At 38.5% G+C, this 27,235-nt stretch overlaps 1 protein-coding gene across 5 annotated transcripts in view; it reads left to right on the top strand.

Moving 5' to 3' along the window:
• Sclt1 (sodium channel and clathrin linker 1) overlaps positions 1-27,235 on the top strand; it is a 160,518-nt gene that overhangs the window by 31,197 nt on the left and 102,086 nt on the right. For all 5 annotated transcript variants that reach the window (XM_074041163.1, XM_074041161.1, XM_074041160.1 and 2 more), the window contains 5 exons: positions 8,095-8,153; positions 8,654-8,726; positions 12,975-13,030; positions 19,826-19,961; positions 22,477-22,599. In XM_074041163.1, coding sequence (XP_073897264.1) covers positions 8,095-8,153; positions 8,654-8,726; positions 12,975-13,030; positions 19,826-19,961; positions 22,477-22,599 — 447 coding nt within the window. The remainder of the gene's footprint in view (positions 1-8,094; positions 8,154-8,653; positions 8,727-12,974; positions 13,031-19,825; positions 19,962-22,476; positions 22,600-27,235) is intronic.

The raw sequence follows: 27,235 nt of genomic DNA, 5'->3' as shown, positions 1-27,235 counted from the left end.
AACTTGGAAGTAGTTAGGTCATGGACTCCAGAATTGTGAGCTAATAAGCATCTTTTCTATAAACAGATCCTTTGTTTTAGCAATGGGAAATGGACTAGTAGAGCATACACTGCTGGTGGAAGGTAAGGTGTAACAGCCACTCTAGAATACCAGTTTTGGTAGTCTCTCCATACAGAAAACATGCAACTTCCATTATACCAAACATATGCACTCCTGAGCACTTATCGCAAAGCAGTGACAGCTTATGTAAACAAAAAGCTTTATGTAGAGAACAGGGAGATAGAAGCTTTCCCCAACTAGCCCTTTGAATTAGACTGTGGATAACAAAAGAGGAGACTATATACAGAAGAGCCAGAGAGAGGAAAGCACGAGAGAAACGTAAAAGAGTAATAGGATATCTGAAAAATGTGATGAGTCAAAACAACACAAGAACAGCCCGTAGCACCATCCCTGCTCCCACTGAGAGCCAGGAAAACCTCTACCTGAAGCAGACTCTTCACTCATCCAAGGAAGTAAAACAAAACTTAGCCAGGAAAACCTCTACCTGAAGCAGACTCTTCACTCATCCAAGGAAATAAAACAAAACTTAGACCAATAGATGCACAAAGCACAGTGTAGAAATTTAAACATGAAACCCAAGGCAGTGTCTCCTGTCCAAACTCCCACCACAACTCAACATCTGAATCCAAAGATAATGGATTGACTGAAATGTCAGAGAATTCAGAAACCTGCTGTTAAAAATGACCAGAGACCTTAAAGAGAACTGAAATAAACGGATAAATGATGTTAGTTAGTCAATCCAAGACCTAGACAAGGAAATCAGTATCATGGAAGAGAAATTCAGCAAGGAAATGGAAATTGCAAAAAATAACCAAGTAGAAATATTAGAAATGAAAACCTCAATAAATCGAGTCAAGTACAAACCACAGTGGATATAGCATTATCAGCAGACAGGATCAAACAGAAGAAAGAATATCAAGATTGAAGAGTTACTGCATGCAAACAATCATAAAGAAAATCTTCAACAGGTATCATTTTTGCATTTGCATACATTATACACATTTTTTTTATATATTCAGCCTCCCACCACCTGTTGAAACCATTCCAGGAATGTGGAGGGGGGTGGAGGGATAAAGGAGAGCAGGGGAGGGGGTGAATTCAAGTACCCTCTCCCAGCACAACAATTTAAAAAAAAAAAAAAGGAAAAAAATAAAGTTAAAATACATGAATACAACATACAAGAACCCTGGATCATGACCAAAATACCAAACCTAAGAATTCATGGAAGAAGGAACTGAAATATAAACTAAAACATAGGAAAACTATTCAATGAAATCATAGTAGAAAATTCCCCAAATCTATGTAATAATACAGATGACCATGTACAGGAGACATTTTGAACTCCAAATAGACATGATCAGAAAAGAATGACCCCACAGCACATCATAATTAAAATGCCAAATCTAGAAAACAAGGGATAAGGAAAGATTCAAGAGGAAAAACACCAGCTCACATACCAAGGAAGACACATAAGTGTCATGTCAGAACTCTCAGCACAAACCCTAAAAGCCAGGACAGCATGGAGCAGTATAACTGCCAACCAAGCTGCTTTATCCAGCAGAGCTGTCCTTCAACCTTGAGGGAGAAGTAAGGACCTTCTAATACAAGGACAAGCTAGAGTAGTTCTTGTCCACCAAGTCTACACTACAAAGGATGACAAGGGAATAATTCACAGGGAAGCGAAGGAAACAATCACAAATTTGAGAAGCTAGGAAAGAATAAAACTCAGGGGGAATTGATGAACCTACAAGAGTTAGAAAAGAAACAGCTCAATGAATGAGCAAAACCTGAATTTGAACAAAGCCAAAAGTAAAGAAAAATCAATAGGAGACTCATTCTGGAAAAAAAGCAGTAGAAACACAGGTATTAGTAAACACCTCTCAGTCATAACCCTAATCAAAAGACTCAGATTGTCAGATTGGATAAAAAGCAAGATCCAACAATGTGTTGTCTACAAGAAACACACCTCACAGTCAAAGACACACACAAACTAAAAGGTTAGAAAAAGGCATGCAGAAACTAAACACAAGCAGGAGCTATTCTTATATTAGCAATGCAGATTTTATACATTAACCTATTTAAAGACATAAAGCAGGTCACTACATGCTAATAATGTATTAAACAATCCAGCAAGAAGATGTGATGATTCCAAATATATGTGCACTGAACATCAGAGCCCCCACATTCATAAAAACAAACACTTCTGAGCTTAAAGGATCAGGTAGGACCAAATTCAATAATTGTGGGCAATCTCAACACCCCCTCTCTTCAATAGACAGAATGTCCAGACAGAAAATCAAGAAAGATATCCTGGAACTAAACAGTACCTTTGACAAAATTGAATTAGCAGACACTAATAGAGTATTTCATCCTATGACAACAGATTAAACATTTATCTTAGCAGTCTGTGGAACTTTCTCCAAAATAGACCACATCCTAGGTCATAAAGCAATCCTCAACAAATACAAAAAAAAAAAATTGAAATAATCCCATGTATCCTAACAGACCATAATGAAATAAAATTAAAAATCAAAAACAAGGGAAAACACAAAAACCATTTAGACTCATAGAAATTGATCAACACACTTTTGAATGATCATTGAAGAAAATAAGAAAGAAATTAAGAAATTTCTCAATTCAAATGAAAATGAGGACACAGCTTACCAGAACCTGTGGGACACAGTAGAGCTACTCTTTTTTTGGCAGTACTGGGATTTAAACTCAAGGCTTTATGCTTGTTACGCAAATGCTCTACCATTTGAGCCATGCCTCCAGCCCTCAAAGCTAGTCTTAGAGTTGTTTATAGCATGAGCATCTACATCAGAAAACCAGATCTCAAATAAATAATGTGATGATGCATCTTAAGCTCTTAGAAAAACAAGGGCAAGCCAACCCAAAAAGTAATAGATAGAAGGAGATTATAAAAATCGCATCAGAAAACAATAGATTTGAAGCCAAAAAAATTATACACCCAATCAATGAAACAAAAAGTTGGTTGTTTGAGGAAGTAAGATTGACAGACGTCTAGCCAAATTAACTAAAAGAAGAAAGGAGAAGACCCAAATTAATAAAATCAGAAATGAAAAGGGGAATGTTACAAGAGGCACCAATGAAATTCAGAAGATCACACAGAAATACTTTAAAAACCTATACTTCAGCAACTGAAAAATGAGTAAATAAATAAATTTCTTGACACATATGACTCATCAAAATTGAACCAAGAGGTCTGCAAAAACAGAACTGTAGCAAGCAGTGAGATTGAGACAGTTATAAAGAACCTCCCAACCAAAAAAAGACAAGGTTCTGATAGACTCAACTAATACCAGTGCTCCTCAAATTATTTCAAAAAGTACAGAAGTTAGGAATACTCCCAAACTCATTCTAAGGAGCTAGTATTACCTAATACCAAAGCCAGATAAAGATACATCAGAAAAGAAAGTGATAGGTCAATATCCCTGATGAACATAGATTTGAAAATCCTCAGTAAAATATGTGTTAACAGAATCCAACAACACATTAAAAAGATCATACATCATGATCAAGTACTTTTTATTCCATGGTTGCAAGGATGGCACAATATATACAAAGCAAAAATGTAGTACAGCACATAAACCAGAATCAAGGACAAAAACCACCTTATCATATCAATAGATGCAGAAAAGGGCTTTGACCAAATTTAATATCCTCTTATGATAAAAACTCTGAAGAAACTAGGAATTGAGGGCACATGCCTCAGCATTTTAAAAGGCTATATATGACAAACCTATAACCCCTATCATACAAAATGGGAAAAAAAAAAACATTTCCTCTAAAATCAGGAATGAGGCAAGGGTTCACCTCAACCCACGCTTATTCAACATAGTACTGGAATTCCTAGCCAGAGCAATAAGACAGGAGAAAGAAATACAAAGGATTCAAATTAGGAAAGGAGGAAGGCAAATTATCCTTATTTACAGGTGATACAATCCTATACCTGAAAGATCCTAAATGCTCAACCAAAAACCTCTTAGATCTCATAAACACATTCAGCAAAGTAGCAGAATACAAAATTAATATGCAAAACCCAGTACCATTTCTATACACAATGACCAGCCTGAGAAAGAAATCAGGAAAATAATACCTTTCACTATAGCTTCAAAAAAATTGAAAACACCTAGGAATAAATTTAATGAAGGTAGCGACTGTCCTCTACAATGAATATTATAAATCACTGAAGAAAGAAATCATGGAAGACATTAGGAGATGGACATCCCATGTTCATAGATCAGCAGAATCAATATTGTGAAAATGGCTATACTCCCAAAAGCCATCTATATGTTCAGTCCCTATGAAAATTCCAATAACATTCTTCACTAAGACGGAAAAGCCAATCTTAAAGTTCACATAGAAGCACAGTAGACCTCAGATAGCCAAAGCAGTGCTGAGCCAAAAAAATCAATCCTGACTTCAAACTGTACTACAGAGCCTTAGTAATAAAAATAGCATGGTACTGGCACAAAAACAGACCTGAAGACCAACGGAGTAGAATTGAAGACCCTGCCACAAATCCACACAACTACAGCCATCTGACTTTCTCAAATGAGCCTGAAATACACATGAGAGAAAAGATAGCCTCTTTAACAAATGGTGCTGGGAAAACTGGATTTCCACCTGCAGAAGACTGAAACTAGATCCCAGTCTCTCACCTTGTTCTAGCATCAACTCAAAATGGACTCAGGATCTTAATGTAATATCTGAAACAGTGAAATTACTTAGGATAAAATAGGAAACACACTGAACCACACAGATACAGGTAATAACTGTGAATAGAACTCTAATAGCTCAGCAATTAAGAGAAAGCACTGACAAAGGGGACTGCATGAAATTACAAAGCTTCTGCACAGCAAAGGAAATGATCACCAGACTGAAGAGACAGCCCACAGAATGGGAGAAAAGCTTTCCAGTTTTACATGTGACCAGGGATCATAACCAGAATATAAAGAGAGCTCAAGAAAAACTAACATCTTAAAGAATCAACATCCCACTGAATAAATGGGCAAATGGACTGAACAGGCAGTTCTCAAAAGGAGAAGTCCAAATGACCAGTAAACCCATGAAGAAACGCCCCACATCTTGGCCAGAAAGGAAATGCAAGTCAAGGACACTGAGATTCCACCTCAGCTCAGTCAGAATGGCTGTCATCAACATCACACACAGGAAGTGCTGGCAGGATGCTGGGTGTAAAAGGAACACTTCTGCACTCTTAGTAGGAATGTAAATTAGTGCAATTGCTATGGAAAGCAGTATGGAGGTCCCTCAAAAATCTGAAATTAGAACTATCATGTGATCCAGTGATACCACTCGTGGGCATCTACTCAGAGGAAAGTGCTCCAGGACACGGTTGAGCCACTTGCACCTGCATGTTTACAGCAGCACTATTCACAATAGCCAAGCTTGGAAACAGCCCACATGCCCCACTACTGATGATGATGATGTGGTGTACCTACACAATGGAGTTTTACTCAGCCATAAAAAAAAAAATGTTGTTTGCAGGCAAATGGGTGAAACTGGAGAACGACATGTAAAGCAAAGTGAGCCAATCTCAAAAAGTCAAAGATCAAGTGTTTTCCCTCTAGAAGCTAGACCTATAACTTAAATGTATATATAAATACATATATGATCATATATACACACATACTTTTTATATAGTGAGAGAACAAGATTAGTGGGTCTGCTACACTGAGAGGTAGGAGAGGGAAAGAAAATGTTAGAGAATGAAGAATACTGAAAGCAGTTCATCTACATATGAATGTAATGTAATGCACCATGAGCTATTGAATATTAGGGGAGCTTGGTGATAGAGAGTAAGTAATGGGGTGGGTTAATTTGATTAAAATACAATTTATACAGGCCTGAAGTACCAAGGTATGATGCCCTTGGACTATCAATATACACTTTGAAAAATGCAGGACAATAGGGTAACACAGGTCTTCTCCAGGAGTGGATACTGCTAGTGGGAGGAGGTGGGCATAAGGAAAGGGTGACTGAGGGTGAATATGGTGGTTGTATTTTGTATTCACATGTGGAAATAGAAGAATGAAACCTTTTGAAACCATTCTAAGACTGGGGGAGGGAGGAGGGAGAACAATAGAGGAGTAAACCTAAGATGTATTGTAAGCACATAATGTAAGTATCACAATGTACCCTGTTGTAAACTATTATATGCTAATAAAAAAGATTTATGTATAGATAAAGAGACCGCATTAGTGGTTGCCAGGGTTTGAGGATAGGGAGGGAGTGGGAGGCAGGTAAATAAAGTCGAGCAGAGGCACCATGAGGACCTTCCAGTATGGACCTGCTCTGTGTCTTGTGTGGACCAACTCTATCCTGGGTGTAGGATCAGGACCTTGTAGTGTAGACCTGCTCTGTATCATGGTGTGTCCATGTCAGGACTCCTGCAGTGTGGAGCTCCTCTTGTATCTTGGGTATTAGGATCAAGACCCTTGTGGTGTAGACCTCCTCTGTACCCTGGTGTGTCAGGGTCAGAACCCTTGCAGTGTAGACCTGCTCTGTATCCTGGCGTGTCAGTGTTAGGTTCTTGCAGTGTAGATCTCTCTGTACCCTGGTGTGTCAGTGTTAGGTTCTTGCAGTGTAGACCTGCTCTGTACCCTGGGGGGTCAGGGTCAGAACCCTTGCAGTGTAGACCTGCTCTGTATCCTGGTGTATCCATGTCACTTTCTTGGTTGTGACCTTGAAGTACAGAAAGACCCAGTTTACAGTGGTTTAATCTACAATTTTTTGACTTGACAATGGTGCAAGATGATATGATATGCATTCTAACCATAGTTTGAGTTTGGAATTGGCTCTTTTAGGGCTAGCAGTACATGGTGCTGAGCTGCAGGAGCAGCAGTGAGCCAAGGCTCCCAGTCAGCCAAGTGATCCTGAGGTGAACACAGTCCAGCGTGCACTGTGTTGCTGAGGTTTGAGGTCTGCAGAGTACATGTATTAAGAACACCTTCAGCTGCCATGGCCATCAGCTGTTACTCCTTCAGGGCCCTCTGTGTATTATGCTGTAGTTTGCAAGATGTTGCCATTGGAGAAGACTGCTTGAAAGCTCTGTGACATCTCCATTTCTTACAGTTCCATGTGACTATGTAGTTGCCTCAAAATTTAAAAATTATTGCACTTTTTTAAAACCGGCGGGACATAACTAAAGCAGTGGTAAAGGAAAGTTTATAGCTTTAACTGCATGTATTTGAGGAGGAAAAAGGGAAAAAACAGAGCAAATTAACCACCCCCAAAAGAAGGCAGAAATTAATGCTATAAAAAACTAAGGACTACAAAGATAAGAAAGATGCTTTAGAAGATAAAATTCCTAAATCTCTCAAGGTAGATCAGGAAAGAAAGGAGTGCTGGTGTTCAGAGAAACCACTGGGTTTCCTTTTTATGTTGATCTGTCTGGAGGTGGAGAACTCTTGCTGCAATCATTAGTGGGTTATGTGGTATTTTGTAGGTCAGAGCATAAAAAATAACAGCATGGTATTTTGCATTTCAACCCATAACTTCTCCTTTACATTGGGCCATATCAACTAGAACTTTTATTCATGGGATGTTGAATTTCAGCAGTGACAGTCAGCAACCTTGGATTATTACTGATTTTTATTTTGCAATGGTGGGGATGGAGCCCAGAGCTTTGTGCTTCCTAAGCAGTCTCTGCCACTTGAGCCATGGCCCAGCCCAAGTTACTGACTTTAAAGTGCTTTTGCTGATTCACCATTCTTCAAGAATGGTAATTATGGTAGGTTTCTGGTAGAGAGTGTATCAAATTAAAAATAGTTCTTCATATTTCTAATTTGCAAAGCATTGTCTTTATCATGTATGGCTGTTAAAATTTCAAAGTGCATTTCAGTATCAATTAGGATGCTTTTTTTCTCTAACTCTTTTTGAATCACTTAAGTAGATTATTAGAAGGTTGTAAAAATTTGTATTTAAGTAACTATCAATTCAGGGTAGAGCAATGTGAAAAATCATTTTAAAACGCCTTTTCTGTTATAGAGAGCTGTCCTCAGAGAAGATGGAGATGACATATCCGTGAGCTCAGCAGTCAGCCACAGGTACAGTCTGAGCAGAAACACATTCTTTTAGCTAGAGGGACTGCAAGTGAAGGGTTCCCTTAGAAACAGGAGTGTTTATTTCATAGTCTGCCCTAGTTGGGCTTAATGGATTTGCTTCTGAATCTAGAGGAGAAAACAAGTCTTGTGGAGTCTGGGAGGTGTTGCCATCCCCTCAGGACTTATCTGGTGGCATTTTAATTTGTTTCAACAAGCAGTCTGTGGGGGTGGGGTGAAGCTGCTGCTGGCATCCAATGGCAGAGGGCAGAGGTGCTATTAAACTTCCTACAGTACTCAAGCTGTCCTGCCCACTGCCCACACACACGCACACATACTCAAAGAACTTTTCAGTGCAAAATATTCTTGAGCTAAAATTTAAAAACAATGCTGATTCTTGTGGAGGCATTCGGCACTTTTTTGACATGGAATTTATTCTCTTGTTCCGTATTTACAAACTAGATGGAACAAAATATGCTATTTTTTTAATTCTGTTTTTTCTTCAGCTTTTTCACTTCTCTTATTACTGAGTATGAAAAACACGTGGACCAGCTAAGTGGACAGGTGAAATACTACCAGGTATGACATTGTAACCGTGAAGCCTTTATCATCTGTTATGAGAATCAGTGAGGAAGAAAAATGTTGCTGTAATTAATCTGTATGTGTGTTCATGTGAGTGTGTGTGTATGTGTGTGCATGTGTACACTTATGTGCTTGTGTGTACATGTATGCATGTGTGTCTATGTGGTTGTTTGTATGTGTCTGTGCATCTGTGCATATCTGTGTTTAAAGACTATCTTTGGATTTTGTGTGTGTGTGTACGTGTCTGTGTGTATGTACATCTGTGCATATGTATGTTTAAAGACTATCTGTGGTTATTGTGGATGTGTGTTTGTGTGTCTGTGCATATGTGTTTTAAGACCATCTTTGGTTTTGATTTTTGGTCCAGTATTTCCTTCTCTTGATACCTGGCGGAAGCTTCTCTGAGGTGCTTAGAGGAATCTCTAAATCTTACCATTATTTGCTTATTTTTTTTTCCTCAAAACTGTCTCACATCCCTTGAGACCTTCGTCTTCACCCTCATTTTACCTTCATTAATTGTTGTTTGCAGTTTTCCCCCCAGTTTCAGATATTGTCTCTGTCAGATTCCTTTGTCTTGTGTCTCTTAGGTACTACTAATCTAATGTAGGCTTAGGCTCTAGTAGGCTTTTTTCTGAAATCCTTTTAGTAGTGGAATTTATTTCACAAATGAGGGGAATGAGGAAGCTGTCTGTACAGATAGATTCTGAGTCCCGGGACTTCTGAGAGTTCATTCATAGTACCCTAGAATTGTTGAGATGAGTTTCAATAAACTATGTTTTTAGAATGTAGCTAATATTTACATTTTTTCCCTAAATTTTCTATATCTAGGATAACAATACAATGGAAGCATTTCTAAAGAGAATTTGTCTCAAGCTAAGTCCACCGGCTAGTGATGACTGCTTTTTGTTAGACCTTGAATGTACTTACGATTGTATTTGGCTGAGATTCCATTCCCTGGATCAATTTAGTTGTGGTCAGGAGAGCAGGGTAGAGTTAACTTAAAGCAAGTGGAATAAAGTGTAATGACTTCGTATAAAGACAACCCTGACACTGGTTTTCTCAGAATGATGCTTTGGGGGTGGCCAGTGCTAAGCACTTTCTCTTTTCTCCATATGTGGACAAGAGATCCTATGGTGTGCTTTAAAGGGTAGCACCTAGCAGGCTGTCAGACACAGAGAAGTTGCTTAAAGGAACAAAGGTTTATGCTTTTAGAGGTTCCAATCTAAGGTCAGCAGGCTCCATACTTTGGGTCTGGGGCAAGGCAAAATATCATGCCAAGAGGAGCGTGTGGCACAGGAGGCTACTACTCACATCATGGTGTTCAGACATGAGAGAGATGGGGATGGGGAGAACGAGTAAGAGAACCAGGGACCAGGTACAAAATGTTCTCTTCACAAGCATATCTCTAGTGATCTACTTCTGAAAAGCCCTGTAAACTGTGAACTCATCTATAGGTTAATCTGTGGATGGATCAGAGCCCTCCAGATCCACCATCTCTCTAGGCCTCCCTCTGAAAAGCTTCTTAAGCTACGAACTCATCTATAGATTAATCCATCAGTGGGGTCAGAGCCCTCCTAATCCACCACCTCTTAAGGCCTTGCCTCTTGAACACTGCTGCATTAGGGACCAAGCCTTCAGTACATGTTATATAGGGGACATTTTGTGTCTAAACCATAACATGGGTCTTTGAATATCTGATGAGTGATTAAATACTAGGACTTTTGGGAACAAGATAGTTTGAGGTTAACAATCTGTTATTGTTCTGATAATGGGTCGATGTGTAACTTTACTAGGAAAATGCTTATAACTCCCAAGAATAAGTTTAGGCTTTTCCATTGAATTTCACTTCCAAGTGAAATTCTTCTAATATATAAACTGTAGACCCAGCATTTAAAAACAGGCATTACTTAAATTTCTGTTTCTGTTTTATCATTAGCCAATTCTTAATTCAGTTTCTAGTCTGTTAGACTAAAGAGAGGTGGGGAAGGAAAGGTGGAAGGCAGCTCACCATCAGCACAGGCTTTATACGGGAAAGAGTCTCCAGCAAGAGAGCCAGAGCCCACTGCCACGCACAGGCTTGGGGTAGATGTAGGGAAGCTGGTGGAAAAGTACCAGGAAGGTCACTGGATGGGAAGATGTTCTTTGGGTCACTAAAGAATGGTGTTACTAGGAACCAAAGGAGATAGGTAAGTTGTGGTTAGGTCACTCTCCTGCTCATCTGCCTGTCCATGGCGCTCACCTGGAGATAAAGGTTAATAGCTGTCAATCTTTTGAGGTTGGGTGGGGAGTTTCCAGCAAGCCATCTGCAGGAGGGTGGGGGGTCTGGTCCTAACATGGCTGCCCTTAATATTCACCTTAACTGTCTACTATGGACTTTTTGGCCTACGGCCATTTAAATTTAAGTAAACCACAATAATGTCTTTGCATCTTTTTTAACTGATAATTCTAAAGTTGCAGCGAATTCATTTTCTCTGAATTTCTGTAATGACGTATTTTGATTGTTGTCACATAGAATAGCTAGGTACCTTGAAATTAAACTCTTATAAACATTTTATATTCTCATTCGTGTATATCTTTAATCAGCTGTTTTTCTAAGGTGATTAAATTCTCTTTCCATTTGGCATTCTTATCACCTCAGGGTGATTGCTGAGTTACTTATGAGAAGAAGCTACCATAGAAAGCTCAAGAGTCTTCAATGATAAGAAGAGTTGTTACTTCTTTTAGAGAGGAAAAAAAGATGTTGATACCTACTTCCAAGAATAGTTGCTCTACAAATATTAATTAGTAGAATTGTTACGATTTATTGACTTGATAAAAAAAATAGACTATCTTCAAAGCAGGAAAATTATTGCTGCAATTCTCTATATGAAAGACTTTCTGCCAAAAAATGTAAAAAGCAGGGCAAAGCAGAAGTTTCATTTCCTTCCAGATATCCACATTTGAAATATTTTATAGTAAATAATTTTAATGTGACTGTTACAATCCTAATTTTACTAATGCATATATATCCTATATAATTATTTGACAGTAAAAATATTTTTCAAGATTCACTGACATTTTTATAATTTTTAAAAATAAATTTTTAAAAAAATTAGAAAATGTGGATAATTGCAGCAATAATATGCACCACCTCAGCACTCAGGCATTCAGGATCCCCCAGCTACCTTTTCTGACATTGCCTCCAGTACCACCGTGTCATGGATGGTTAGTGCCCAGTTGTCTGGGCGCAGATTAATTCATTCTGATTTGGTTGTGATTCAGGCATAGTAGAGCCCTGGGAAGAATTCCACTTTGATGACAGCTGTGTGGTGGGAACTGGCTGTTACTCATTTGCTAGGCCAGCCTGTGTGTGCTCTGGTTGAAAGGTAGGAAAGACCTGGAGAACTGCCTGCTCATGCCTCCCTTGCCAAGGCTCCTCCAGGCAAGTAGTGTTAGGAGCTGACTGCTCTCTTGTTCTAAGTGTAATTTCTCATGACCTCCTTCTTGTTCCCACTCACCCACCTACCTTGTTGAGAACAGACTGCTTATTTTTTGCCTTTTCTTTTATTTGTATTTCTCCTTGCTTGACATGTTCTTTTTCCTTTTGAAGTCCCAGTAATCCCTATATTTCCTTAAAGGAAACCTAATGAAGCCTTCATCTCATTCCCTCTCAGTGGGCACTGTACTCTATCATGTTTTAGTCACTGTGCCAAGTATGTCACTGACCATGGCTGTCTGCCATCACAGCCCTCTACAGTACAGAGTGTAGTAGATGGTCAGTAAAGGTGAACAGAAGACCAAGTGAATGACTGCTGAAGAAGACATCTCTCTCTCTCTCTCCATTAACATTTTGCCTATAAAGTCCTGGAAAAATGCACACACTTATTAGGGGCTTCACCTAACTTGAGGTTAAGATACTCATTCAAGATACAGGAATCACCTGGTGTTTGTTATAATATGCCGAGGTATAGCTTTCATTTGCTTGTCTAGCTACATATCATAGGAATTATTTTTATAAATAGTTCTCACTGTTTTACATACAACATTTTTTATTTTATGCGTAGTCTATTTAAAATGAACATTTTGCTGTGTCCCATGTATTATTAAACTTACCATATTTAACATTGCTTATTTGGAGTAATAAATAAGTCTTTCTTATCCATAGATTAATGTTGTAAAGTCTGACTGCTTGTGTACAAAGGGATATTTAATGCAGATCTAATCTTGTTGAAAATGTGTTGCTAGTACTGAATTTTATTCTTTCAGCAACGGATGGGTGAGATGAAATTACAGCTTGAAAATGTCATCAAGGAAAATGAAAGGTAAATCAGATAGAGATTGGTTCTTTCCTTTCTTGTGGTTTCAGGTAACTTTTGTTTTGTTGATACATACAGTGTACTGGCACGAGTGTGGACTCTGGGGCCTGATGTTCATTCTGTTTGACTCCTGGAAAGAAGTCATGAAGCTTCTTTCTTCTTTCATCTCCTGCTCTGTGAGCTTGAGATGATGTCAGAGCCTTTGTCATAGCATAGGACTGACCGTGCATATTAGATGTTAGGGAACATCAGGGCAGATGGAATCTGACAGCCTCCCACCAGATGAAACACTGCAGAGTCACAGGCCTGGTCCATCTATCCTGTACTCCTCCCGCTCGCATCCTCTTCCATCTGCCAAAGGTGAGCACTCCTCAATCCCGTGTTCATAACACACTTGCTTTTAAATTTATAAGTATGTGCATCTTTAGATGATATATTGCGTAGTTTTTCATTTTTAAAAGCTACATAAAAATCATATCGTCTAGTATTCTGAGACTTTTTACTGAATATTATGCATAGGTACAAAATTTCAAGGGATGAAATTGCAGGGTCCTAGGTTACCTGAGTGTTCAACTTTGCAATAAAATGTCATCTTAAACTCCAGGGTGGCTGTACTAGTTGACACTCTTACCAGCGACATTCAAGAGTTCATTGCTTTTACCAGCACTAGCTCTTACCAGGCTTCCTAGTTTTGTCATTTTGGCTGCTAAGTGGGTTCTTTGTTTTGTGTTTACTGTAACTCACATTGTTTTTGTTTTCTGGTTGTGTGGATGAACCCCGGACCTTGCAGATGCTGGCAGGTCACTTCCTCTGAGCTACAACCCCAGGGCCTACATTGTCCAAACTCTGTGTAATGGTGACCATTTAGTTTGCTCCTCTATGTTACGTAGTAGCTTGCATTTTATTTTATTATGTTTATTATAGTGTAGCTATATTTAAATTAATACATACTGGTCTGTACAATTATATAGCACTCCTGTGGAGTCTTGCCTTTATGTCATTTTCTCTCTCTCTTTGTTAGCTTAGACTAATTGTACCAAAGGGTTTCACTGTGGTACTGTCAAACATGCAAATACTGCATTTTGAGCAACCTTACATCCTAGTACTATCCCCTCACTTTAAAAGCAAGTTTTAACCTTTTTACTAGTTCTCTTCCCTTCCAATATCTGTTAACTTCATACATTTAGGCTACTGATGTTTGGTAAGTGCAAAATTAAGTAAATCTTTGAATTATTTCTTTTTTCATTCGTGTCTTCCCTCCACCCACCATGAGGAAGGAAGATTTTCTAGCCTTAATTTTTTTATGGCTTACTGTTCTTTCTCAAAATAATTATTAGACTTCCTAGTAAAAAATGCTATGAATTCCTGAGTCACCAGTACATTAAGAGCAAGCTTGGATTTTAGTGTACCAGGAGATAAGATATTTTATGGTTTCAGAAGACATTCAGGTCTTTTTCAGGCAGTCTTTAAAATCTGTTCTTATTTCACTGTGATGCAGTTGGGCTGAAGACAACTACAGTAAAAAATGAGAGGGGAGCCAGAGCCACCAGAAAGAGAGAAAGAGGACCATTTAGAAAAGTCTAACATCGTTACTAGGCCTCAGAATACACTCTGCTTTCATCTCTGGGAAGAGCTCACCTATGGCATAAAAAGAACAAGTGGCTGAAGACTGGAAATAGCCTCTAGTGTTCAAGTCATGAGACCACAGATTGACCTTTAGTACAGCTATGCTTGACAGTTCTAGGAAGTAAGATCCAATGCTGAAAGTTTTGATAAAACAACTAGAATTAAAAACAATGTATTGACAGGAGTGAGACATAACTAAAGAGAGAATCAACAGTATGCAACAAAATCAGAGTGAAAAGGGGAGAGAAGAGCCAAAACTACATAGTTGCCTGAACAATGTGAGTTTGAACCATATGAATCTACTTATAGAAGATTTATTTTCCTTTTCTGAGATTTCCAACAGTTTTAAATAACTCACAAACTACATAGCCTAGAAATATATGTATATCAAAAAATGTATGTCACAAACGCATAAAATATATATAAAAGTAGTCTGTGTTGCCATTTACTACATAAATACACACAAATCCATCACAGAAAGTTAAAACCACACCACATGGCATTGATACTCAAGCCAGCAGCATCTGAGCTCAGGCCACACTGCAGCTAACACTAGAGTGATTTATGTGGTTACCATCCACTGTGTGGTATGGGTCCTGGTGCATGTCAGCACCATGTGGTTCATACTGTTGGTCTCTCCAGTAAGTTGCCTTTTGCAGTAAAATGACTGCTCGTGGTTTTCATGAATGCTGCACTGTATATAATATATGCAGTATACAAAATGTGAGTTCACCAAGTGTCTGTGTTTCAATAGGTATCAACAGAAGGCTTTTACTTAAGATTTTCAGCTCTTTGGGGTTGAATCTCATATTCCTAGGTTGTTTAAGGGTAACTGTGATTTCATTCCCACACAAAACAGAGTAAGATAGAAGTAGTATTTGAAGGGGTAAGGACTGAGAATTTTTCAAGACTGACAAAAGATCCACAGGTTGAAGAAAGAACTGAGCATCAGCAAGATAATACCAAGCACCATCTCTGGTTGCCTAATTAGAGATCAAATACAGAACCACAGAGATGCTCAGGACAGATTATCCGCAAAGGAGCACCAGTAAATGAATGACCTCTCAATAGAAATGATGGGATCTCTTCAGAGTGCTGGGGAACTGTCAGCTTAGACTCTATGTCCAGTGCAGTAACCCTCAGAAGGAGTGTCTGATGTATATCTTCAGATGAAAGGAACTGAAAAGGTTATCTTTGGAATATTAATACAAATCCCAAAGTGGTCTTCCTAAAAACAGAGGGAAAAGAATCGCTGGCTCCAGCTTGGAACTACAGGGTAAATACAGCAGAGCATCTGGTGACCATCTACTGTTCTAAACAACAGTAATAATGTCTCTCGGGTATTAAAACACAAGCCAGCAATATCACCAATTCAGAAAAATGTCCATGGCAGGTCTGGTACTCCCAATTCTGACATTGCAGTCCGGTGATCTCGGGGTGGGCTCCGGCAGTAAGATATGCCACAGCCAAGCTGATGGGGTGGGAAGTAGAACGATCAGAAGTTATTTAAAGAAAGGAAGAAAAGGTGGAAAAGCCAGGGCAAGCAGAAAGCAAATACAGTGGATAGAATCCCAAATGCATTACTTAATTGCATTAAATTTTGATGTAATACATGCTACAATAATGATTTATTAAGAGAAAATTGTATGAAAGAGATTCCAGTTATGTACTTCTAACTAGAGATTCCTAAAATATAAGAATATAGAATGAGTGAAAATGAAAGGATCTAAAATAGATATAAACCAAAAGAAAATTGGTAATGTCAGACATAGTAAGAGTTTAGTGCAGAACACCATACATCATAACCAGGTTAGAAATAGAAAGGGATATTTCATAATGATTAAAAATTCAGTTTGCCCTAAAAATGACAATTCTCAACTTATAAACATGCAATAACTAAACCTCAAGATAGAAAGATGTGACATCACTGAGCGGCTATCAAAATGGACATGCCTACAATGGTGGTAAGAAAAATGAGCAAGTTGCTCTTGAGTAATTGAAGTAATGACCGGAAAAAAAAAGTCTGTGTAATATTTGAACAGTGCAGTTAACAAATGTACTTAAGGCATATATTTAGAACACTAATACCCAACAGCTTCATGATGCACCTTCTTTTTAATTACACATGAAATATTTCCAAAATTGACCAATTTAAGACAGCATCTCTCAGCAATTTTAAAGGATTGAATTTATTCAGGTTATGTTCTTTAATTAGTGTAAATTATGGTAGAAATCAGTAACAGAAAAGGTCACAGAAATTCCCAGCTGTTTCTAAAGGAAGTAGTGTGCTTCTAAACTGCTCAGAAGTGAAAGGATTCACAATTAGAAAATATTTTAACTAGCCCAGTGGCGTGCACACCTGTAGTCTTAGTTACTCTGGAGACAGAGATCAGGAGGATTAAAGTTTGAGGCCAGCACAGGCAAATAGTTTGCAAGACTCTATCTAAAAAATACCCACACAAAACAGGGCTGGTGGAGTGGCTCAAGTGGTAGAGCACCTGTCTAGCAAGTGTAAGGCCCTGAGTTCAAACCCCAGTATAGCCAAAAAAACAAAAAAAGATGAGAAAAGAAATATTTTAACTGGCTGATAATGAAAATAACACTGAAACTTGTGGGCTGCAACTAAAGCCATTCTGAGAAGGCAGTCTATAACCCTAAGTGTGCATGTTTAAAGGAAGTCTAGAGCCAGCGTATGACTGATAGTAGAGTGCTTGCCTAGCATTCCTGTAGACCTGGCTTCATCCCCAGCACTGAAAGGAAAAGAAAGTTATTGGTGACACTCTTAACAGCACACTGAACCCCAAATTTTGGGTCATGGAAATGAGTGCATATTGGACAGTCAGCATGTCCATGGAGACAGCACTCCAACCCCCAACTCCAGGGCTTCAGGTGGCCTGTGCGTTGTCCTGGGCTCTACCACAGGGCAGGACCACAAGGCACCGCCACAGCTGAAACTGTGAAACTGGAGGTTCACCTTAGTAATGACCTTGGGAACAATTCCTTAATTCTCAATGTCTAAATGTTTTAAGTAACGGTGTGCTTCCCAATTCAGTTTGCTATTGATTTTAAATGATTAGAGAGTGGATAGGTTATGATGCACGTAAGTGCGTGTCATTAAAGTGTTCACAGAGAACTATAATAGAGGACATACCTGCTTTCATACCGTAGTTAAGGGCTCATGGTATCACAGCAGCACTGTGACAGATGTGTCACTTTAGTGCAGAGTTAACAATTCTGCCAGAAAATACATCACCACACTAATTTCTCTCTGGGACTTGGCCTTTCTTTAATATTGCTGGATTTCTGAATTGGTCAGAAATGTAAACATTTTAAAGTACTGTTAGATGCTTAAAAATAAAAACACCTGGGCACAGTGGCAGGCCTGTTTCCCAGCTGCTCCAAACATAGCGATCAGAGGATCACAGTTCAGGGCCAGCCTGGGCAAAAATTAGCAAGACACCATTCTGAACAAACAAACTGGACCTGGTGGTATATTGCTATAATCCCAGCTACTCAGGAGGTATAAGTGGGAAGGGTCAGTTCAAGGCCAGCCCTAGGGGAAAAATAACTTTTAAAAGTCTGGAGCATGGCTCACGTGGTAGAGCACCAGCCTAGGAAGCCTGTGGCCCTGAGTTCAATCCCAGTACCACCTATAAAATAGAAATTAAAATAATAAAAATAAATTAAAAGACACTTCTATTTTTAATTAGAAAATAATTAACAAGCTCTGTTCTTTACTAGAGAGAGGTGTTTTCTCATTTCTAGAGTAGTTACTTCCTTAGTTTGTTGTATTTGATAAACTGTTTTTTATAGGTGTGTTCTGAAAATCGAGGTTGAATTTTTCTAATCCAAGGAGGATTTACCATATCAGTAGACAGTGCTCCTCTGGATGTTTTAGGTGACTGGAAGTGTTTCAGTTCTACACATCTTCTTTCAGGTTGTACCATCCTGTTTGGAGAGGGGAGGCGGCACTTGTCTTAAACTGAAATATCTGTAGTTTGCTTGAATGTTAAGATTAAAGGCTTTCCAAATATTATGGTCAGACTTTTGTGGAGCTGTCCTGAAGAAGGAATTTCTAATAGTCTTGGTTTCATAACCAGCGACAGCTTTGTTCTTCTCTGCTTACTTGAAACTACTCAGAATTGAAGTAAGGTGTGGAACACTGGAGAAGATGACAGGTAGTGCTACTAAATATAAGGTGCTATTCTTATTAAATTGAGTGGATGAAACTGTTAGCATTTACTTTTTTATGAATGACATGTTTTTATTACTCAATATGGCATCACATTGGGATTTTTTTTTTTTTTTTTTTTTTGCAGTACTGAGGTTTGAACTCAAGGTCTGCCACTTGCCACACAGGCACTCTACCACTTGATCCATTCCAGCTCTCTTTGCTTTTAGGCATTTTTGTTAATAGGGTCTTGCTCTTATGCCCAGTCAGCCTGGACTACAATCTTCTTGTTTGTGCTTTCTACACATCTGAGATAACAGGTGTGTGCGACCGTGTCCTGCTTTTGGTTGAGTTGGGATCGCTCAGACTTTTTCCCTGGACTGGCTCACCATGGTCTTCCTGATCTATACCTCCCGGTCAGCTGGGATAACAAGTGTGAGTCACTGTGCCCAGCTGTCACAGGCTGAGATGGAGTCTCTCCACCTTCTCCAGTCTCCACGCCTGTATAGCTAGGATTACAGCTGTGAGCCACAGAGCCCAGCTAGGCACAGTTTTCTGCTGCATCACATATCAGTTTGTCTCCCTAAGAGATTCTGAAGCTCCTTGGGTTGAATGAAGGCTCTGGGGTTTTTTATGTTGTTTTGTCTTGCCTTGTCCTATTAGAAAGGATTTGTGTATATTGATGGCTGCATTCCTGGTCATGCGTGCTTTTTCACTGAGCCCAGCTGTGATTTTACCTGTCTGAAAAGTTAAATTCTGTCTAGGACAAACTAACTTTGCTTGAATGAATTATTATCGAATAATAAATAACAATTACTATCAAATAACAAATGCATTCATGGTTGTTCTTTTTATTCACATAGCACATTCATTTTTTTTTGACATTTACTTAGAAATCATTTTATGTAAAGCACTATTTCTGATTCCAGTGTTTATTTAATTGACTCCCAAACCATACTGTGGTTACTGTTTAAATTACTGTTTCCTTAACTGCTGTCACCCAGGCTGCATGGGGAGCTGAAAGATGCCATTGAGAAGCAGCTGGACACTTTGCCCTTGGGCTCGGAGCTGTGCGGCGAGCTGTGCGCAGACCAGGAGACCATCAAGAACCTCCGGGAGCAGCTGCACATCGCCAACGAAGTGAGTGTCGTGTAAGGTTTGGAAGCTGTTAAGAGTAAGAGGGTCATCAGCACTCCATTTTCTGAGAGGTACAAGAATCATTGTCCTTAAACAGCTGCCACAAAAGTCTCAAGTGAAGCACAGTTGCTGATGACGTTCGTCCTTTAAGAATATTTTAATGTCAAAGGAGTTTTTAAAGAAAAAAATCATCAGTGATCACTTCCTTAATTTTTGTTTTTTCATTTTTTTATGTTTTCTTCTGACACTCTTTTCCTCAACTTTCAAAGGTTATAATATTATATTTTTTTAAAGTTTTATTTCTAAAATGATTCTTCTCTTTTTTCCTTCACTCATAGTGACCAGAGTCTTCAGGAAGCCGTGTTCTGTGTGTCCTGTATCTCCATGTATGTTCTTTATTCAGTGCTGTGACTGTGACTGTGTGTGTGTGTGTGTGTGTGTTTACACACAGGGAATTTTATTTTGCATTGCAGTTTTATATCCCATGTATCTCATATTTTGTATGGGTTTGAGTCTCCGTCTATCCTTCTGTTTTCTAGCTTTGTGACTATGGGAAAAAAATCTTTGTGCCTCTGTTCCTCATTTATAAATAGGGCTAGAGATGGTGGATTACAATGCTGGTTTTACAATTATCTGTGAAAAGTTCCAGCTTTATTCTTTGTTAGTTTGGTTTTGGAATTCTTTTGAAAGTGATATTTTGGTAAGTCAGAAAGGCTGTGTCCCTCTCAATAAGGAACACGTGTTAAATATTGAACTTCTTCAGAGGTGTAATTGAGGAAAGCAATGCTCTTCTTTCTGTACTAAGAGGGATTATCGTTGCTTATTCTAAGTGATTGGAAATTAATTTAGACTTATAAATGCCTTCTGACCAGATAGCATCTTTTAAAGCTATGGTGCAACACACTTTTCTAATTATTTCTGAAATATTAAGAAATCCATAAAACAATAATGTCTGACCATTATGAGATGACATTGGTGGTGCTGGTCCTTTGGGGACCACTGCTGTAAAGAAAGAGTTTGTAACTCCTGGTTCCAGTGGTTCTTATCATCATGTGGGTCTAGGGGACTGTGGGGACTTCTGAAGAAAGTTTTAGGACCCCAGTCATTGAGAAAATGAAGCTCCACATTCTCTGTAAGTTTTAGGCAGAACTAACCTATGAAGAAGGTTCCAAGATGGTGGTTGTTGGGGGTTGGGAGCCTAATTACAAAAGGCCACAAGAGGCGCATCCTTCTTGGTGATGGTAATAATGCTCTCTCTCATAGTACATGCTGGTCACGTGAGTCTTCCACCTCATAAAAATGCGTGATATGTGTGCTTTCTGAATAAGTTATATACTTCAGTAAGTTTTATTCTACATATGTACTCATCTAAAAGTGGGTATCATTTGAGTACACGTCTTACAAAACTATAAATAGGTGGATTAGCTGCCTCACTGGTTTCAGGACACTTAAAAAAAATTTTAGGACCCCAAAGCTTTTTATGACAGGTTGTGCATCTCAATATTTATAATATTACAAATTAACAGAGACTCTTGGTGGGGGCAGTACTGGGGTTTGAACTCTGGGCTTTGCACTTGCAAGGCACGCACTCTACTGCTTAAGCTGTGCCTCCAGCCCCAGGCTCTTTTTTGTTTTTAATACAACACATAGTAACATTTGCACATAGTCCATTAACTCTCAACAATGATGACATCACATCCTATCAACTTTAGAAAATTCCACTCTGAGAGGACAAAAGGCGAACAGCATCTTGGTGTTATTATGAAAACTGCGCCCTAAAGGTCTTCCGAGATCCCTGGGAACACCAAGAGTTCCCATACCACACTTCAATAATGCTGTTGAGAAAATAGTGTATGACTTGAGAAGAGTCTCCTCATAGAATGTCAAGTATAAGCAGTACATTACATGACTCCTAGTTTGTTAAGAGGAAAAAAATTATATTCTACCCCAGAATCACACCTACAAAAATTTATAAACACGAACAGAATCAATCTTTATGGTTATACCATGTAGTAGCAATATTTATTATCAGGTGCTAAAATTATAAGTGGTTCTTATTTTCTCCTCTGTTTTTCTATATTTTTCCTAATTTTCTACAATGAGCACTTAATACTTTTACAATCAGGAAGAAAATACCATACTTTTCCAGGAGGACTATTTCTAATGCTTGTACTTTTTTGTGGAACAAGTAGAGTATTTTGATCTGTGTCTCTGATGAGTCTGCTCTTAATTTTAACTGTGAAATCTAAGTAAAAAGACAATTTCAAAGTAAGAAAATTTTCTTTGGATTTATTATCTAAGTTGTTACTAATATAACTTTTGTAGTCAGTGAAGACTGGACATGTGGCAACCATGTCGCTGGTGATGATGTAGCTGTGAGAAATTGCTCAGGACGTATTCCCATCATGTACCACGATTGCATTAGCTCAGTATTTACTTTGTAATTCTTTCATAAAGGAATGTGATCTGTTTGCTTTATGTGTTGAGTAGCGCCTCAGCCAGTGTTCTTGTTTGGTAGGAGAAAGCTTGGGCTGTGGAACTCTGGCAGACAGTTTCTCGGGAGTTCAGTGCCCTGCAGAGACGTCACCAGGAGCAGACGACCAAGGCCTACATCCACATAGCTGAAAGCCAGAAGCAAAAGGTAATCTTGAGTTGAAGATTTTGTTGTACATCAGTAAGTACTACATTCCGAAGAAGCTGCTTCTTCTTTAGGAGAAATGCCTAAGATTATTGTGGTTTTAAAGTTAATAGTCAGTAGATCTCAGGTACGCAGAAATCTCTCAAACAGGTGAGACCACTAGTGCACATTTCACTTACAGTGGGGTAGCAGGGACTGTTGGATTTCATTCTGTGAAAAGCAGTGGGACAATTTTGCATAAATGGACCTCTGTACTTTTGTTTGACTGATTTTCCTACCTGTTTTGAAACCAAACTATTCAGCAAATTATGGCAGTGAATAAACTTGCTGAAATACAGTGACAACATGTTGAAAATAAAATGTTTGTGTTCTTACATGTGGCCTATTAATAAAATAGATGTCCAGTTTGTCTAGTGTAAATTAATTACAGTAGAATATTACCATTGGAAGGGCTCTGAAAGGTTATGGATGACATCTTTCTATCCAAAGTGAGAGTCCTTTTACATTCTTTCAAAGTGAACACCTACCTAGCTTTTGCTTTACACTTCTATTAACAAGAACTTCTTGCCTCAGAAAATATCCCTTCCATTGAGAAAGTTGTGGTCTTTATTCTTCTGTTGGTTCTTTCACTGCTAAGTGCCTTGATTTCTATGGACACATTCTCATTCTGACCCCTTCTCTGTGTATCTTAGCTATTCACTTGAGCCTTTTATCATAACTATCTTTCGTTCTCATTAATAGACTTCAAGTTCCAGTTATGAGTAGTCCTGTTATTAGCCCTACCTGAGGAAGTGAGGAAGATTCATGAATGGTGCTTTATAGTTTACATAACTATTTTTCTATGCATGCCCTGGTTTGATACCACTCCCATGCGAGCTGATGACAGAACTTTTACCTCTGAGACACAGAAAATATTTTTAAGGAAAGTAATTTCTTCAGGGTGTTTCCTCCTTTAGCTCAATCAACCAAACCCATGAGTTCTTTCATTTTTCATTTTTACTTTTTTTTTTTTTTTTTTTTCACATGAATATGACCATTCTTGTACTGTGGCTATGCCGTTAGATATATGATTTTACAAACAAGACCTCATCATTATTTCCCATTCTTTCATTATGTTATCCAACATATTAACAGCCTCTCACAACTTTGTGTTATTTGCACAAATAATGTTTCATAGGATCACAACAGCTAATTAAAAAATTTTAATCTTGTGGGGCATAAGAATTCTTTAAAAAGTTGGTTAGTAACTCTGTGCCAGTTTATTTTGTATGTTTTAAATAGGTTTGGATGTGGTTTTCTAATACTAGACAAGGTCTCTGTAGCATTTCAAATTGTCAATCATAATTTTTTATAATATTTGTCTTTGAGTTTTAAAAATAGTATTTCCTAATAGAATGAGTTCTATAAATTGTGATTTTACATAAACAATATCTATATTAGTGTCAACATTGTCTCATTTAATTTTGCAATCATTTAAAAATGTTTACTTATTTCTTTGACTGTCAGTTCACACCATAGAAGAAATGTGGCTGGTGGTATCTAAACTTAGACACAATGATTTTAGACTTTCAATATGGGTTGCAAACCAAGCACTGTTAATGTAGTCCATATACTACTCCTACTTTCCCACTAGGATCAGCTGAACAGTTTTCAACAAGTGATGAAGAAACTGCATGTTACTAATGAGAACACAGAAATAGGAAGAGAAAATAACCATTTACTCCAGTCATTTATATAAACTAGAAGTTGTCACTACAAATATTTATTTATACTAATTTAAATCAACAATAGCAAAGCATGTTGTATGAAATTAAAATATGTAAGCAGTTCTCTGTCTCTTATCTTCTTCTTACACATCCAGTAACATGAAATAGTTCACAGTACCATTTTGAGATCTAACCAACATATATCTGAAGTACACCTAATGCGAAAACCCTTTTACAACCCTACCAAGACCCAAGAGTAAGCTAGACCTTGAGCTCCGGAGTGGAGCCCACACCTGTTTTTTGTGTGGTCTAGCACTCAGCCACGTGTATGATAAAAGGAGTGGAACTCTTTATGGACTGAATGAATTGCTTATCTTCTAAAAATTATTAGGAAACTAAGGGCCAGTTTGTTGAGTACTGCATTTGACATCTCAGTTTTCCCTATAACTTCTAAACACAAATACAGTTAGCCCTTCCAGCTCTATTTTGACCTTTTTAAATCACTTTCCTTTTGTCTTCTTTACATTGTTGGAATTTTGGTTTTACTCTTTGTTGAGTAGTAGGATTGTGACACCCCTCACCATTCTTCATTCTCACTTAGTTACTCTGCTAACTCTTACTAGTTCCTAAAAAAATGTATTTGTTTAACAGTGGAGTTGTGTCATCAAAAGTAAGTTATCTAATTTTTTTTCTCCTTTGAGCACATATAAAAATATTAAATGTCTCTCTGTTAACATTTGGAATTTCTAATCACTTTCACTTACAGTTTTTGACAATGTACTTCTTAAAAAGAGTTTTAAAATACTAGTAAAGTGCTCCAGAACAAAGTGACTACTGATTTCTGTAATTAAGAATGGTATTTTTAATAATAAATTTCTACATGGAATGAATAGTTTAACCTAATATCACAGTTACCTATGATTTCTCTCAGTACATCTCTTATAACTGTGTGAATTATATAACCCTTGGTGTCATACTACAGACACCCTATTTTATTATTAACATTCACAAATGATGTCAATGAAAATCATGGGAAAAGGATGTTTGAATATTCACAGGGCATACATTTCAAATTTCAGAATTCTAAGAAGAGTTCATAGTGGCAGGCTAAAGCTAAGAGTAAGAAGCAAAGACGATGACTGAGTGGCACAGTGAATGACAAATGTTATAGAAAGCAGAGAATGACTGCTTGTGGAGCTCAGTGATAGAGCTCTTGCTTTGCATGTACAAGGCCTGGGTTCAGTCCCCACTGCCAAAACCAAAAAGTCAAAGCAAAGACTGTCCATGTGGCTAGAGGAAGAGAAAATAGTTATCAACAGAGACTCAGTGTAAGGGAACAGCCTAAGTGATTGCGAAGCTCCGTGCACCTAGATTGCACCCAGAGTACAGGCTGGGAGCTTGTTGGGTCAAGTTCAGACTTAAGATGCAAGAGGTTTCCATTGATGGGCTTCTGATTCCGTGAGTAAACTTATCAGGTGAGCAGATTTCTATGTGTGTACAGTAAAGTAATGACCATGAGATGAGTAAGGAAAATAGATTTTAGTGTGACTTGAATAAGATGGCAGATTAGGAAGAATGGTTCCCTTCTCCCCACAAACACACTGATTAAGCAACAACTCATGGATGAGTCCTTTCATGAGAAATCAGAAGCTAATTGAGAAGTCCCTGCATCTGAGAAGAATGAGACACCAGCCTCACTGAAGCCAGAGGAGTAATTGGGGCAGCGTCTCACTGGAGATTCCATTCCACTGCAGCACTTAGGATGAAAAGGGTTCCCTGAGTCCCAGCTTCACCCAGAGGATGCAATGGGCTGCTGTGAAGGGGCTCTCCAGAGGCTGGCTTGTGACATCCTAGTCTGGAAACTCTGACACATCAAGCTCAGTCTAGCTGCCCCTGGGAGAATGGAGGTACTGGCTTAGATAGCAGATGTCAGGAATCCTTTGCTAAACTCGATACATAGGAAGAGAAAGAAAAATCAACTCCCAGCTTCACCTAGAGAGGGAAAGAGTTGATCTGTGTGTCCAGCACCCCAGCTTCTCAGAAGTTTTCAAGAAAATTTAGCTGCCTTCGCCAGTCTTGATATTCTGTCTTGTTTAGCACAGTCTAGCCAGCAAGGTGGGAAGGAAGATGGTGGCTTAGACTGATATATGCCACAGCTTCCTGTCCCCAGTTCAGTGCAGAACAAGTGGTCACAAACCATGGCTGGCACCTCTCCTAAGAAGTAGAGTAGAGTTGGTAGCAATCCTCAAAATCATTGGCTGGCCAATTGGGGGGAATGTAGGAGACCAGTCTGTGAAGACTGGGAGGGATACCTGCCTCGCTAATGCATAGATACCAAAAGAGAGTTATAGGAAAATGAAGAACCAGCCAAAGAGCTTTCAAACAAAGGAATCATATTAATCTCTAGGAATTAGCCCTAGTGCAAAGAAGTTACAATTTACCTGATGGAGGATATATAAATAACTCTCGTTAGCATGTTCTCAAAGCTGTGTGTGATGGCTCATGCCAGTAATCTCCAGCTGAGGCTCGAGGAGCATTAGTTCAGAGTCCAACCTGGGCTCTATAACAAGTTCTAGGCCAGCCTGTGGCACACAGTTAGACCCTATCTCAAACAAACAAGATACAATGATTGTAAATATATATACACCAAATGTTTGTTCACCCAATTTCATAAAATAGACACTACTAAACATAGACAGTTCCAGATACAATACTAGTGGGAGATTTTAACCCCCATTATCACCCATAAGTAGATAATCCATACAAAAAGTTCACAAAAATACTTAAGAGTGAAATTGCTCCACATGTCAAATGGACCTAACAGACGTCTATAGAATACCCATCCAACAGCTGTGGGGTGCACATTCTTCTCAGCAGCCATGTATCTATAGAACACTTTTTAGGTCTTAAGTAGGGAAAAAGATCATTTCTGT

This window comes from Castor canadensis, chromosome 9 (genome assembly GCF_047511655.1).
Source record: "Castor canadensis chromosome 9, mCasCan1.hap1v2, whole genome shotgun sequence".
Classification (NCBI taxonomy): Eukaryota; Metazoa; Chordata; class Mammalia; order Rodentia; family Castoridae; genus Castor; species Castor canadensis.
The sequence above is the reverse complement of the archived record's forward strand: the minus strand, read 5'-3'. Positions and strand labels throughout refer to the sequence as shown.